At 45.6% G+C, this 16,527-nt stretch overlaps 1 protein-coding gene across 1 annotated transcript; it reads left to right on the plus strand.

Annotated features, from left to right (window-relative positions):
- The first annotated feature begins 4,682 nt into the window (after nt 1-4,682).
- Nucleotides 4,683-15,172, plus strand: LRRC14B (leucine rich repeat containing 14B). The gene is made up of 2 exons (XM_074943215.1): nt 4,683-5,623; nt 14,527-15,172. Exons 1-2 carry the CDS (start codon nt 4,719-4,721, stop codon nt 15,170-15,172), a joined length of 1,551 nt encoding a protein of 516 aa, XP_074799316.1. The 5' UTR covers nt 4,683-4,718.
- Nucleotides 15,173-16,527: the final 1,355 nt, after the last annotated feature.

Raw genomic sequence — 16,527 nt, forward strand, 5'->3', positions numbered from 1 at the left:
TCTCTTGTGAGGAGAGTGAGGTTAGGAGATGATGTCACTCCTCACCTTATAGAGCTTTTCCATATGGTGGGAACTCTTTGTTTCAAGATAAGTTCCCGGTCCAGTCTGTGGAAAAATATAGGTACCAAAATGGAGTTCAGTGTCATGTAGTCTGGTCATATGCCCTTGTATGCCTTGCTGAGTCATAGCAGCCTTTACTTGTAGTCTGGCTGAAACTTTTCACAGGGAGACTAAACTCTTCCATGGTCCATTGTCTTTGTTGATGAGCCATTAGCACTGTCAAGCTTCAGTGTTGTACCTGAAAGGCTAGTTGTGGGTGTTGCTCACAATAAGCACATTTGAAATAGAGCTACATAGTCAATATTCATAACTTCAGATACAAAAATGATACATGTACACAAATATGATGATCATATTTGGCAAATCATAACTTTTCCAATGACACCTCATATGACCCATCTTGTACAAAATGCATCATAATTATGCTATAATCATATCACTCTGATGAATATGGGGGTGCAGTGTTACACTGTACATCTGAAACTTTATAAAAGTTCAGTTAAGAAACCAAATGTAATTTACAGGACATTTCCCTCTATCTTATTGTCCTAACCTCGTGGACTAAATATCTAACCCAATCTTCCTTATTCCCTACGGTGATGGGGTGTTCACCCCATGCTAGCCTAGAAGGAGTTAATGAGGCTGAGAAGGGGCCAGTTAACTGGCTAGGCCACCTCAGAGGGGAATTAGGTGGCTAAGTAACCCCAGATTGATGATGGAGCCCAGCTGAGAAAGAACAGGTAGGGCTACAATACACCAGGAAGCTGGTAGCAGAAAGGGACTATAGTGAAGAATCCTGTGGCCACTCCCTGACTGTTAGCAAGGGAAGGAAGGAAACCCTGGGGAGAGTAGAAAGCCCAGGGCTCCAGGCCATGAAGGAAGGGTTTACCCAGAATCATGCTGGAGCAAAAGCCTGAGAGAGGTATGGAGTAGAAAAAGATTTAGGAAAATGGTAGCAAGGTGGGACATTGTGGACCTTGGCTGCTGATTAGAGGGTCCCTGTGCCAGAACCTGAAGTAGAGGTTGGGCCCGGTTTCCCCTGGTAGCCACTGGAGAAGTGGCACAGTCTGGGCAGTGAATTGGAAGACTGCTGGAGACTGTTTGGATGGAGACACTTTGATAACCCCCCGGAAGGGGAGAACTTTGTGACTTGGATGGAGGGCCAAGCCATGAAGGGAGAGCACGCTGAGTTGCAGAGTAAGAGTGAGGCATCAGGGTACCCAAATGAGCGATGAAAGGGGGCATCGGACCTGGAAGGAGCTACGCTCCAGAACTGCCAGGAGGAGGCACCCTAGCAGTGAGTTGGCCCTGCAACATCTAGATTCTCCCTTGCTCCGTACTTTTGAAGGGACACATGCTATTCCACTTTACCCTATCATCACTTCTATCAGCCCATGTACTAAGATATATGGGTCAAACCCTAAGGTTCTTGTTTGGTTCATTGTCCTTATTCAAGCAAAACACCCATTCACTTCAAGTGATACTTTGAGTAAAGACTTTAGGATCTGGCCCATGCGCAAAGCATAAGCCGCCATGTCCTATTCATTGTTGACTGTTCTCAAGTCACTTCCTTGTTGTTTAAATCAGGATTCAAAATTTCTCACCTAATGCTCCATCTAGTTGCCATCACCATGTTTCATGCATTTGTGGCTGCCCTTGAGATCTCTGGAATCTAGGTGAATAAACAGGTTAAGCCCTTTTTGATTCTGAGTGGATTTCCCCATGCTTTCTTTTCCTGTAAAGAAGACTTTTTAGCAGCTATCACCCTCTGCCTGATGAGTGAGCTAGCGCCAAGTCTTTACAGGTAATCCACAAAATTCCAATATCTAAAGATAAAATGCTTTGCCCTCACACTGGATTTTTGCCTACGTTTTTTTTCAGAATGCTGGCTTCATCGAGGAGAAGTTGCCTTCTGTGAACCAGATGTTGAGCTTAGTTTTAATACTGAGGAATCGGTTTTTAAAAATTTCCATATATTTTCATCATCTACAAGAAAAAGTCCAATGAGGATCTGCTATCTAGCCAATAACTATTGAAAAGAATTGTGCAATAGATCATCCCTTGTTATTTATTTAGTATTTATACTACCCTAACCTTAGTCACGGTCCAGGACCCCATTGTGCTAGGCACTGTACAAACAGCACAAAAAAGATGGTCCTTGCCCCACAGAGCTTATAATCTAAGCATAAGACAAGAAACAACAGATGAATCCAGAGAGATGGGAGAGTACAACGAAACAATGAGACAGTGTTGGTCAGCATGACAGGTAGTGATCTCTGCAGCCTCGCCACTGCCAAGTTTTTGTGGGCAACACAGCAAGGAAGGATTTGGGGAAGGCTTCAGAGGAGGAGGGTGAGGTAACTTTGTGGATGTTTATGGGAAGTGAAGTGCAGCATGCCAGAAAGCATGAAGGTGTGTGTTTGAAAATTTAACAAGTGGGCAGGGAAGGCTGGTATCATGGGCCAATCGGAGGGGAGTATCAACAGCTCGATAGCAAATGAGAATGCCTTGAAAGTGAAGGCAATCAGTGTATTTGTTGATATGACAGGGCAGCGGGAGCCGGTGGAGGCATTCAAAGAGAGGGTGACAAGGTCAAAGTAACAGGATAGGAAAATGATCTTCGCAGCAGCATTCTGAATGGAGATAAGCAGGGAAAGATTGCATTTGTCAAAGTCAGAGAGAGATATATTGCACCTCTTAATTGTGCCTTTTCGAGAGAACCTAGATGCCCTTTCCACTATAGCCAGGGCTGCCTCTAAGGCTTGTTGGATTCATAGCCACTTATATAAAATATGTAAGACAGCTACTATATTCAAGTAGATCAGAGGAGAGGTCAGATGCTCACCTCAGTGCAGCAGCACTCCAGTGTACTTTAAACTGTAGTATTCTCTAGACCAGTGATACTCAATTAGATCTACCGTGGGCCGATTTGAGAATTTTATGACAAGAGGCAGGCCATTTGCTCAGAAGGCTGATGCCAAAAAACCCCAACTTCAGCTGCCGATAAATAAAGACCTTGATTGCAACATAAGTATTAGTGTTTCTATCTTTTAATAAAGTTCATAAATCAACATTACCACCTTGTTAGTGGCAATCTCTAATGGGAGAGGCGTCATCAACGATCTCTAGCAAGCTTTGTGAAGAGTGGTTTGTAGGAGGTCAGGGCAAGGTGCATGCACTGGTGAAGATGCTCATCTGTCAGGTGATTGTGGTTTTGTTTTTTTATAATGTTCATGGTAGAAAACCCAGATTCGCAGAGGTATGTTGATCTGAACATGTTAAAAGATAGATGGGTAGATTTTGGCTATCCTGAAACTGGTCAGCATATTGAGTCCAGAAATCACAAAGTCCCATTTCTCTGAATTTTGCCTTCAAGACATCTGAAATCTGAAACCTTACCATTTCTAGTTGAAAGGCACCTTCCTCAATTGAATCAAAAATGATGTTTGCTTCAGAAGGGCAAGGTCCATTGGCAGAGACAACAAATGGATCACAAAAATAAAAGCAAATCCTTTCGAATGTTAAAATTCTCAAATCACATTTTAAAATTTTCAGTCATATTGTTTAGGAATTCTTGCATTGTTTTCATCAACGTTTCATCTGTAGCAACAACGGACCCTCTTTAGTTACAAATTAAGCACTGCCAGTTACGAAGGAAGTCATAGGCAAATGATAGGCAGCGAATCGCGGTTTGTGAATTTAATTATAAACATTTTTAAGGTGAGCTGGCAGGTCACACTGGATGCCTTCATGGGCCACATTTGGCCCGCGGGCCACCTATTGAGTATCTCTACTCTAGCCCTTAGGTTCTGTATGCCCAGCTAATCCTGCAAGATGCTGAACAGCCTCAGACTTGATGTCTTGCAGGAGCATGCAATACGTTGCAGGAATGGACCCCAGAAGTGGGGATGTATATTCTGCATGGAGAAACACTTCTCAGTAACTGGAGTTCTTAAAAAGATTGCCCCCACAGATCCACATTCTGCATCCCTGCTTGATTTTGGAGTAGCTGCTCTAGTCAGGAACCAAAGAAGCTGGAGCAATGTACCTCTCTTCATCAACAGAGGCATGATGCCTTAAGGTGCATGTATCAAATGCACATGGTCCTACCTTCGGCCTGCTGTCTAAAGGATTTCAGGTCCACATTGCTTGGAATCCAAAAAGTGGAGACCTTTGAAAACTCCAGTTAGTGGTAAACACTGCAAGCTAACATTTAATATTTCTTAAAATCTAAATTAGTTTAATCACCTTTCAAGAAAAAGTGAAAGTGTTTTTATTTAAAAAAAAATCTGAAAATAATAAAATGGTTAATGGCAGATAGAGAACTATTCCTATGAACATGTACTTTTCACAGCTCTGCCAGCCCTGTTTGATGCTAGCCTGCACTTATCAAAAACTAACCTTTATTACAAAAATGAAGGTTAAATAAACAAAATGGTCCCTGAATTAATGAATCAAAACATGTGACTTGTGCAGACTGTCTCTAGTACCAAAATAGAAGTCAGGGCTCAGCATGTGACTACTCACTTTACCTTCCCAAAGACATTTCACTGAGTACCAGACAGCAGCTGCAGCTAAAAATAAAGAATGATAAGCAACCAGAACCTTAGTTAAACACAGAAGCCACCCTCAATGCCGGAAAGAAATCAAAGGCAACAATGAAGTCGCTGCGGTTCATTAGTGCTGAGGCTTTGGTATCGAATGTGCAGCTTGCCAGGAAAAGTCTCAGCAGTGTTGCACATAACCTTTTTCCTCTTCTTTTTAAAGCCAGTTATTTACTGGAGCAGGGGGAAGTGATTCATGACCTGGTGGAAAACTGGCCCCTGGCAGACTTTAATATAGGAAAACTGTTAGGGACAACAGTGGATTACCAGGAAGACATCAGCAGCAGAGCATGCTGTGTTTGTTTGGAAAGTTGTCTAGTTGGGCTGAGAGATTACGTGTTGAATTGCTCTTCTCCATACTCAAAGAGACTGAAAGTGGTGGACCTGACAGGCATAAAAGATGTTGAAGTTCAGCTCTGCAAGTGTAAGAAGACTCTGGGAAGGTGGGCCAGGACAGAGCTACTATCAAAGCTCTCTTTTGAGCTGCTTGTTGAAATGCAAAGGCTGCAGTTCAATCCATGTATCTTTGATATCGCTATTGATGTTCTCATTGACCTGTTTGTTACAGAGCGGAACTATGAACTTGTGGTCCAAGCCTTACTGATGAGATGCCACTGTCCACTAAAGATTCGTTGTGTGGCATTCAGAGCTGACAGTCTCACTTTACGAAAGCTTTTCTACATCATAAAGCTCACAGATCCCTCTTCACTGCGCAAACTTGAAGTGGTTCACAATATTCGTTTGGAAATGGAGCACTTGGAAGTGCTGTTTAATAACATCCACTTTCCTCTACTGACATCGCTTACCCTGCCGGCCAGAGCATTCAATGTGCAGCGGTTTACAGCTGAGGATGAACCAATCCTTATGACTATTGGAGAAAAGATGAGCCAAATGACGCAGCTGACTGAGCTGAGCCTGGCATTTTCTACCCTCACAGGAAAAATACGGAAACTGCTCAGGTAAGTTGTTCCCAACAGTGTGACTGAAAGTGTGATGAGCCACTCGTCAGTGCAGTGGCACTGAATTAAAGGCTGCCAAGGCTAACAAAAAGGAAGGGGGTGAATAATGGAAATATTTTCATTGGGAAGTCCATGGAAATGTTTGCAGCATGCCATCAGGAATACTGATTAGACAATACGCTAATGATGACTAACTCACCTGCAGAAACCAGACTGTAAATTTCCTACAATCCCATGTCTATGGTGCTTTTATGTGGCGAGAGGGATACTAAGGGCAGCTCTACACTATGGGGTTAAGTCGACCTAAGTTACGCAACTCCAGCTATGTGAATAACTGGAGTCGACGTACTTTAGGTCGACTTATTGCCATGTCTACACTGCGCTGGTTTGACAGGAGAAACTCTCCCATCAACTTACCTTATGCTTCTTGTTCTGGTGGAGTACCAGAGTCGACGGGAGAGCCATCGGCGGTTGATTTAGTGGGTCTTCACTAGACCCGTTAAATTGACCCCCCGGTGGATCGATCGCCGCAGTGTTGATCCACCGGTAAGTGGAGACAAGCCCTACGATGTAGTCTGATACGATCTAATGCTTCTCAATGGGTCTGTGTATCTTAAGGCCTGGGAGATCCAATGCTATATCTAAACTGGAATTTGGGTTAACACAACTAGCCACACTGAATACACAGAAAAATCCAGTAATTCTCAATGTCAGGGGAAAAAGGTGTCAATAAAGAGCACTGTTATTTTTGAATGACCTGAAACAACAGTTTTTTGTGTTCTCTTTAAAGAGCTAATTTTACACTGGAGCAAATAACTTAGTGACATGCTGAACTATTCTAATGTCAGTGAGATAATGTGTGGCCCACAGCCCAGCTGTGACCGCTAGGCAAGACCATCTACGCTCCAGTCCCTTGTGCCATGTAGACATTCCAACTCAGGCTGGAGCTCAGTCTCTGAAACACAGCAAGGAGAGTGAGTCTCAGAGCCCAGGCTCCAGCCTAAGCGAGAACATCTGCGCTATGTTTAGCCCTTTAGCGTGAGCCCTGAAAACCTGAGTCAGTTTACATGGGATCTGAGACTTGTTGCCGTGGGATTCATAGATAGATTCATAGATATTTAGGTCAGAAGGGACATTATGATCATCTAGTCTGACCTCCTGCACAACGCAGGCCACAGAATTTCACCCACCGCTCCTGCAAAAAACCTCACACCTATATCTGTGCTATTGAAGTCCTCAAATCGTAGTTTAAAAACTTCAAGGAGCAGAGAATCCTCCAGCAAGTGACCCGTGCCCCATGCTACAGAGGAAGACGAAAAACCTCCAGGGCCTCTTCCAATCTGCCCTGGAGGAAAATTCCTTCCTGACCCCAAATTTTTTGTTGTTGCAGTGTTTGCATACCCTAAGGCACTTCTGAAAAACCCCACCCTTAGGCATCTAAATAGGGACTTAGGAGCCTAACTTTAGGCTCCTAGTTTTGAAAATATGGGCCACTATCTTTTTTTTTCATTGAAAATTGAGAAAATCTGCACCACTTTGTAGTCCTCATTCATTAACATTTTTGTTTCACTGTGGCCTTTATGCTGCCAAAAAAGCAGTGAAGCAGCATAACACTGAGGGATCATATCAGAGGGAAATTCCATCCCATATAGGAAAGATGTGTTTCATATACATAGTATAGACTTTTTGGGCTTTGACGGTACTGTCAGGCCCCATGGGTTTTGAACCCTGGAACCACAGATGTGCTGCAAGTCATCACACCCCAAACCATCATGCAGCCATTTCACAGCAGCTGGGACCAGCGTTCATGAAGCCCAACTGGGGCATAAACCCTGCCCCTCTACTCTTGATTGGGAGAGGTCCAAGGCTCCTCACTGGGCCACAGCCCTTATTTAAGCCAGAGAAGGAAACAGGGAGTTGTTCATACAACTGGGCTCCACCCTGTCACAGACCGCTGTGCCTATTGTCTGGTTCTGACCTTTCTCTGCCGCAGAAATTCTGCCTGACAAACCAGCTGCCATCGACAGGGAACCATACGATATCCGGTATGGGATCATGTTTGTGAATAACTGCATTTACATTCCCCCGGGTCAGGCAAGAGTGTCAGCCTTAGAGCTATATCACAACTCCCCCACCCCAATGGAAGAACACTTGACTTACTTTAAAGCTCAGCGAATGCACACCATAAAACAGTCCTTCATCATGTCCTGCAGTATGCGTGCTAGAGCCAGAACACCACATCACATGCTCTGCAGTCTACTTCAACCTCTAGACACCCTGTCCTGACTCTATTAGGCTGCTATTGCATTGGATTTTCTTGTGGAGCTCCCAGAGCCTTAACAGGTTTACAATAATCTTGATGGTGGCAGACCACCAAAATGGCCCACTTCATGTCCTGCACTGGTCTACCCTCTGCTGAAGAGACAGCCCAGCTATGGGTTAGCCATGTGGTCCATCTCCATGGCCTACTGGATCAAGTCACTTCCAATAAAGGGTCACAATTTACAGCCTGATTCTGGCACAAGGCCTTGCGTCTCCTGCGGGTCCAGCTGCGCTTCTGCCTACCAACCTCAGTCCAGTGGACAGACAGAAAGGGTCAGTCAGATTTTAGATTGTTACATTAGTCACCACCAAGATGACTGGTCCTTGCTATTACCCTACATAGAGACATAGAGTTTGCATACAATAACGCAGGTCGCGCCTCCATAGGTAAAAGCCCCTTTCTTTACCAGCTATGGGAACCACAGCTACCTATGAGCCTCTTCTAACCCACCCACCTTGGACTTAGTGCAGAGAATTCATCAAATCCAGAAAGAAGGAAGGGGAAACCTGGAAAAAGTGAAAGCCAACTACAAGCAACATGCAAACCAATATTGGCAACTAGGAACCCATGTTCAGTGGGACAAAAAGTGTGGCCCTTGACAGAGCACCTCAGCATGAACAGATCCATGTGTAAGTTCCTTGCTGTTATTGAATCTGTTGCCAAGTTAACCTGGTCACTGTTGAACTACACTTACCCCAATCTCTCAAAATCCACGCAGAATTCCATATATCGATCCTAAACCCATATACCAAAAATTCAGCTCCCCACAGGACCCAACTGCTTCATGCACAAGGCCTTGAGGAATATGTCACACATGAGATCTTGGATTCTGAATGCCAGTGGGGTAAACTTTTACATCTGATTAACTGGGAAGGCTATGGCCCTGAGGAGTGTATGTGGGAACTAGCAGAAAACTTTCATGCTCCTGCCCAAATACAAGCCTTCTAAGAAAATCAACCCTAGAATCCTGGACCCATAGCACCAGAGAACACCCCTGGGGTTCATTAGGGTTCTAGGGGTTACCACACTCATAGGTGCCGACTCCATGGGTGCTCCAGGGCTGCCAGTGGGTGCTAAGCACCCACCGGCAGCCAAGCGCCTTCCCTCCTCCCCACTCCCGCCTACCTGGGGCCCCCACTGATCAACTCCTCCCTCTCCCTCCCAGCACCTCCTGCACACTGCATAAGAGCTGTTCAGTGGCATGCAGGAGGTGTTGGAAGGGAGGGGGAGGAGCGGGGATGGGGCGCGCTCCGGAGAGGCAGCAGGAAGAGGCGGGGCAGGGTGGGGTGGGGCCTTGGGGGAAGGGGTGGAGTGGGGGTGGGGCTGGGGTGAAGCATGGGTGGGAAGAGACAGGGCAGGGGTGGGAGCTTGGGGGAAGGGGGCATGTGGGGGCAGGGCCTGAGGCGGAGCAGGAGTTGAGCAACTCTGGGGAAAATTAGAAGCCAGCGCCTATGATCACACTCCAATCTTCCACCTGGCAGCTCACAGACAGCAGCACAAGCACCACCCCTCCACTCTGATTGGGAGAGCTTTAAATCTCCTCAAGCCCCTATTTAGGCCAGAAGAGCAAACAGGAAGTTGTCTGTACAACTGAGCTCCACCCTGCCACAGACAGCTTGCTTGGTGTTTACCTTTATGTCTTCTGATCCCGACCTCCTGGTATCCTGACTTGGCCTGATTCCTGGTGACTGATTCTTCATCCCTGCCCTACAGTTTCCTTCGATTCTGATCTCCTGGCATTCCAACCTGACCTGAGTCCTAGTAATTGGCTCCTGGCTGCTCAGCCCATGCTTGATGCTCACTCCTGTAAGCCAGGCCACTCATGCCCTGGCCCTGACACAATTCAGTCCTGAATGAAATGTTCACTCAGTGGAGAAAGCCATCCTGGGAGCTGTTTGCCTCCCAGACAAACAAGAAGTTCAATCTGTAATGCTCCAGAACAGCAATAAGTTGGGATTCCAAAGCCGATGCCATTCTGCAGTCCTGGACAGGCCACCTTAGGTATGGCCTGTTCTCCAATCCACTGTAAAAGATTCATCCCAACAAAGCTCAAGTCAGTCTCATTGCACCCAATTGGCCCAGATAGTTCAGGTTTCTGGACCTCTTATGAATATCAGCCCATCCTCCCATCAGTATCTGAATCTTCCCAGATCAGACATCCCAACTCAGACTCTGCGCCTCATGGCCTGGTATTTGGATGGGTGTCAGGTCAGCTCTAGAGCATTCACATTCAGAGACTGTTTGAACTAACCTCAATCATAGCAGAAAAGTCTCCACCAGCAAATGCTATCTAGCTAATGGGAGTATTTCTCTACCTGGGTGCAACAAGAGTCAGTTATCCCCCAAATCAGCAGGTATTCCTGCTATTTTAGACTTCTGTACCTCCCCACCCTCAAGACATTGAGACTTTTCATTAGCTCGCTATGGGTCCACCTAGCAGCAATCAGTGCCTTCCATTCTCTGGTACAGGGCTAGCCAATTTTTACTCACCCGATAACAAACAGCTTCTTGACGGGTCTCAATAGGACCTTCCCGTCAGTAATGAAACCAACACTGCAATGGGACCTCAATCCCATACATGCAATACTTACCAGGCCACCCTTTGAACTGTTAGCCACTTGCTCGATGTGATTGCTTCTGCATGAAGGGCGCGTTCCTCATCACCATTATATTAGCCAGGAGGGTGAGTGAGCTGAGAGCACTCCTGGCCAATTCACTGTATATCACATTTCACCTTCAACCAAAATTCATCCCTAAGGTAATTTCCGAGTGTCACATAAATCAATCTATTCACTTACTAGTATTCTTCCCAAAACCTCTCTCTCCTCGTTGGAAGCATGAGAAGACTTCATTCCCTCGACATCTGATGGGCTCTGGAACAAAACCAATTAAGAAAAGGCCTAAATTATTTGTCTCTACAGCAGTGTTCATGGGGACTAGTGTTGTCTGCTCAGAGACTCTTTAAGTGGATCTCTGGATGTATCACTCTTCATCAGTTGGCATGTTTTCCTCCCCCATGACAGGTTGAGGGCTCACTCCACTAGAGCACAGGCAACTTCAATAGCATCTCTTCAGGAAGTTCCTATACTGGACATTTGTAAGGCAACAACCTGCAGTTCCAGCCATACTTTCATGAAGCATTAGTCCAGACCTCTTCTGCAGATGCAGCGTTGGGACAGCAGTATTACAGACTGCATCCTCATACCCAACATACCAACTGCATCTTCATGCCTGCTCCAGTTTGACTACTGCTTACCAGTCACCCACATGTGGAATACACCACAGGGACCAGCACTTGAAGGAGGAGAGGGTATCTACCCATAACTGGGGGTTCTTCAAGCTGTGTTCCCTATCTGTATTCCCCTACCTGGGGGATGTAGTCACATACAGGGGGATGGCAAAATCAGCAAGAGGTCATCCTGCCTCTTGAAACAAGGTCATTGAGCTTTGGAAGACAGAAGCCATCTTTGCCATCCATCATTAGACAGATACAAGGGAACAGAGCTCTTGCAAGCTGAGACAGATGGGTTCTTCAACCACGGTGAGGTTGAAGTCTCTGGAATACAGGTGAGAAATTATCTTGAACAAAGCCTGTGCCTTGCTAGATTAAGTTTTAGACTTTTAGATGTGTGTTTTCACTTGTATTTGCTTGTAACCCATTCTAACTTTATTCATTTTACTTGGCATCATTTAATCTATGTCCTAATGTTAATACATTTGTTTTATTTTTACTATAAACCGTCTCAGTGCTGTGTTTAAAGGGAAGGGTGTATTTACTGCAGTTAAGTTAATAAGCAGTGATGTGCTTTTGTGTCTTTAGAAGAACAAACGAAACTTATTATTTCTCTGAACTGTCCAGGAGAGGACTGGACATTGCAAAGTGCACAGTTTGGGGAAAATTTGGGACTGGGAGTGTGTTGAGCACAGGCACTGGCTTCTATTTTCCCTGGGGGTGCTCAACCCCCACTCAGCCCCAGACCCTGTCCCCACTCCACACTTCCCCCAAGGCCCAACCCTGCCTATTCCTGTCCCCGCTCCTGCCCCACCCCTTCCCCAACCCATTCTGCCCCTTCCTCTGAGCACATCCTGTCCCCACTCCTCCCGCTCCCTCCCAGCGCCTTCTGTACGCTGCTGAACAGCTGTTCCACAGCACATAGGAGGCGCCGGGAGGGAGGGGGAAGGGTTGATCAGCAGGAGCTGCAGGCAGGCGGGAGTCAGGGAGGAGAGCTTGTCTGCCAGTGCGTGCTAAGCACCCGCTAATTTTTTTCCATGGGTGCTCCAGCCCTGGAGCATCCATGGAGTCACCACCTATGGTGTTGGAGTTACCCTGCAAACAGTAACCAAGGCTGGTGGAAGCCAGAGTGGGGCTGTGGGGCTATAGACAAGCTGCTGGGGTCAGAGTTGCTGAACTAGGGCTGTCTAGCACAGACACTGAGGGTATGACCTGCATGCTTGTAAACTGGTTGTGAGTGTCCCAGGTTTGGAGCTACAATAGCAAAGCACTGTAAGGCACCCAGGATTGTAGGGCAAGTGGTGATACAACCCCTCACTGCTCTGGATTGCACCCTAAACCCTGTGACAGGTGACTCCACAAGACCTTTCAGCAGTGACCACCTTGGAAGTAGGTGTTGGTAATGCACAGTCCTCAGTGGGTGCAGAGCTCCAGTAATCCCATTGTCATTTGTTTTTCCCACTCCACTGTGACCAATGCATAGCAGTCACATCTCGTGATCCAGGGCAGCTGTTATACTGAAGTCTTCCAGCAAATAGTTGCTCACCTGATGGTAGCTTACTGATGCTGCTGCTGAGTTACTGATAGAATAGGTCCTTCTCTTCAGAGGTGGAGGAAAGTGTTGGGGGATATGTACTGATGATGCCGGAAAAGCCACCTGTGGTAGAGAGCCTTGGTGATAGGAAAGGTTCTGATGTTTCAACACGACATTCAGCTCTGGGCGTTAATGAGTTTTTGACTGCAAACCCCACCCTGCATTCAAATTCTTCATTGATGTCAAGCATGTCCAGCTCTCTGTCAATGATGGTGGTCTTTCTAAGTCATTGACCTCCACTAGTTCACTTAACATACCAGTGCACATTATCCTCACATTCCAACAAGCAAGTTTGAAGAGGGCGACCACCCTACTCGAACCTTCAGTGCATATACGTTGGCAGAAAAAAAATATGGGGGCAGAAGCTTGCCTTAAGACCAAAGCCCCTCTCTCTGTGGTACTGACTGGGACCAAAGGCTTGGAGACCAAGATGTTTGGAAGTGAGCACAGCTGCAGGAGATGTCAGAGGGCAAAGCTGAGTTGCAGTGCCAACTGCTTGACATTTTTTACACAGCAGATTAGATTCTGGGTTTTCTCCTCTAGCCTTTGTTCAACCAAGAACTAGCTGCAAGGTAGCAGTGCCAGATGTAGTTATTCCTTTGTGCACATTGTTTTTCATTCCAGTGGGTGCTAGGCATACCCCCCATCACTCAGAGAGTGGCAGCATTCCCAATTTAGTCAGACAGCTGCTGACCCATATCAGGTTGTTCTAGGTTATGTGGTACTAGCAGCAAGCCTTGCATACCTGACCTGACAAATGCTAGCAGTAGGTGCACACACAGACATTTATACAAAAGAAGAACCAAATACTTCCAAGCTGTCTCTTCACAGTGACAGGCACATTATTAGAAGTCCCATAGCCAGAGCTGGTTACTGTTCAACATGCAATGTGGCCTCTCCTAGAAGCTTCATTGTGCTAGGTGCTATACAGACCCACAGAAAAGGACAATCCTCACAGTACCCAGGTCAGTGCTTTCGGGTGGAGGTTGTTGCCCACTTCAACTCTGGGCTCAGATTCAAGTGGTATCCTTTCCCCAAAGGCTGGTAACCCCTTTGAAGGCTCTTACATTGGACTTACCTCTTGAGAACACCCACCATGTCCTCAGGTCTCACTACAGCCACCTCTTCGGTGTTACTGAGGTACCTGAGATGTATTTTGATGAACCCAGAGCATGGCTTGCTCTCCTCCCTGATGTGGGTCACTTGCAGGGTTCCTTGGCTCTCTTGATCCAGAAGCTCTTGGGTGCTGAACAACATCCTTTTGGGCAAGCTTGTATGTTCAGCAGACAATCAAGGCTGGAGTCAGAGGCACTGCCACTGCGTTCCTGTTCAACTGCAGGGCCCAAGTCAGATGCAGCATCCCCTTCCTTTTCTGCTTTTCCATCTGCACCGTCAGTGGCCCAAATTATTAGCTATTACTATGACAAAGTATTAGAAATGTAAGACCAACATATAGTGGAATACGAAATGTACACGTAGCATAAATGCAATGAATCAGATTTATCCCTGGTGTAAACCAAAGAAACCATTAATATAATCAGTTCAGCGCATCCATTTAAAACATTATTTTTGATGTATATTATATACCTTTCAGTTAATTGAAGTAGATTACAAAATTATTAAAGATTAGAGCAGACAGGCTACATTAATGATGAACAGCTATTTCAATGTTCACACAGTTTTTAAAAAAAATCTTATAATTTTCTAATACCATTTTGTGCTGTAAATATTTTTCCTTTTATTTAAATCTGCAGCCCACTGAAAACCCCTCTGAAGCTACTGGATGTTTCTAACTGCGCCTTGAACCATGCTGACATGGCTTATTTAGCCAATAGCCTCCATTCTAACCACCTGGAAGTACTGGACCTCAGTGGGCACAATGTGGCTGACCTTTACCCCTCAACCTTCTTTAAACTTCTCAGCCACTGCTCTTATACTCTGAAGATGCTCATCCTTGAGGAATGTAACATTCAAGACATTCATGTAAATATGTTGATTTTGGGTTTGATCCCTTGCCGGAAGCTACAAGAATTCAAGTTCCTTGGAAATCCCCTGTCATCCCGAGCACTTAAATGCCTCTTTAATGTTTTTAGTGACTTGCCGATGCTGAAATACATTGAGTTCCCAGTTCCTAGGGACTGCTATCCTAACAATGTCACCTACCCAATTGATGATGCTTATCTTTCAAAATTTGATCACCAAAAATATGAGAGTGTATCAGAGGAACTTAATAATATTTTACTTCATGCAAACCGGGAGGACATAAAGGCTTCAACACCACTCTTCGGAGGCTATGACGCAGCCATTCAAGAGACTGGCAATGAACTGGGATCTTACTTACTGAAATCTTTCAAAGATACTTTAGAAAACTTTAACAAAGCTCTTCAAGAAATGAATTAAAATGTAGTGGTGATGACTGCTCTGCCTAACAGAGAGTAAATTCAATATACACTAGGAACTTCAAAACACTGCACATCCATTTCTGCTTTCGCTGATTTCTGGACTGTATTTGGTTTTATTTTTGGAGCTACAGTATAGCATATGCATTTTTAATCATGCTATGAATTGCAAGTATTAATGTAAAGGCCACTTTCTGAGAACTCCTTTAATCACTGCATACTCTGCTCAAAAGCACAGCTTTGGTTCCAGTTACTGCAGTAAAGCAAGATATGATTGCATTTCACCTGCAGTATGACCTAGCCATATTTTTTAATTTACCTAATAACGATGGGCTAATTTGTGCCCTCTTGCAAATAAACACATTGAGAGGGACCTTAGGAGGAACTAAACTCCACTAATTTCCTCTGACGAAGTTTTATCTAAATTTGGCTGTGGATTTGCCCCCCATGGCAGAGATAGGGATTCCAATCCCCAAATCCTGCACACCCCCAAGAATCGTGTGCTGGAGGCACAGGGCCATCCCTGCACAGGTCCTTCTCTGCATTAGCTATCTCCATTGTAGCCACACTGCCCTGTCCACTCAAGATCCGTGGTAGTGCAACTGCAATAGAGATGAGCAGCCTAACTGGTAGCCGCCCCTGGAGCCCACCTTTAAGGAGGAGTTCCATAGTGCAGAGTTGACTCCAATCAAAAGATAATACAACTCCTACCCATATTAACTCCTGAGTGTATGTTCCAGTGGGCTTGAGGGGATGGGGGTGGAGATGATGTGCACCCTGTAGTCCTTTTTCTTTCTATGTATGGACCCCAGAACCCATACGTAGGTCTCCTTGAGGTTTGGAGGAAGGGGAGGCAGGGTGCTACTCAGACAGCTGACCCTCCTTTCATATGTGGATGCAAGAAATTCACACAGAGCCCCTCCATGCCTGGATCCTAGAGGATTAAAAGGCCCTAAATACAGTAACTGTATGATTGCATTCTGCAACCATCATCGTCTTCATACGAGCAATGCTGAGATCTGCAGAAAAGGACTTAGGGGTTAGAGTGGACGAGAAGCTGGATATGAGTCAACAGTGTGCCCTTGTTGCCAAGAAGGCCAATGGCATTTTGGGATGTATACGTAGGGGCACTGCCAGCAGATCGAGGGACGTGATCGTTTCCCTCTATTCGACATTGGTGAGGCCTCATCTGGAGTACTGTGTCCAGTTTTGGGCCCCACACTACAAGAAGGATGTGAAAAAATTAGAAAGCATCCAGCGGAGGGCAACAAAAATGATTAGGAGACTGGAACACATGACTTATGAGGAGAGGCTGAGGGAACTGGGATTGTTTAGTCTGCGGAAGAGAAGAATGAG

The sequence above is a fragment of the Natator depressus genome, chromosome 2 (genome assembly GCF_965152275.1).
Source record: "Natator depressus isolate rNatDep1 chromosome 2, rNatDep2.hap1, whole genome shotgun sequence".
NCBI lineage: Eukaryota > Metazoa > Chordata > Testudines > Cheloniidae > Natator > Natator depressus.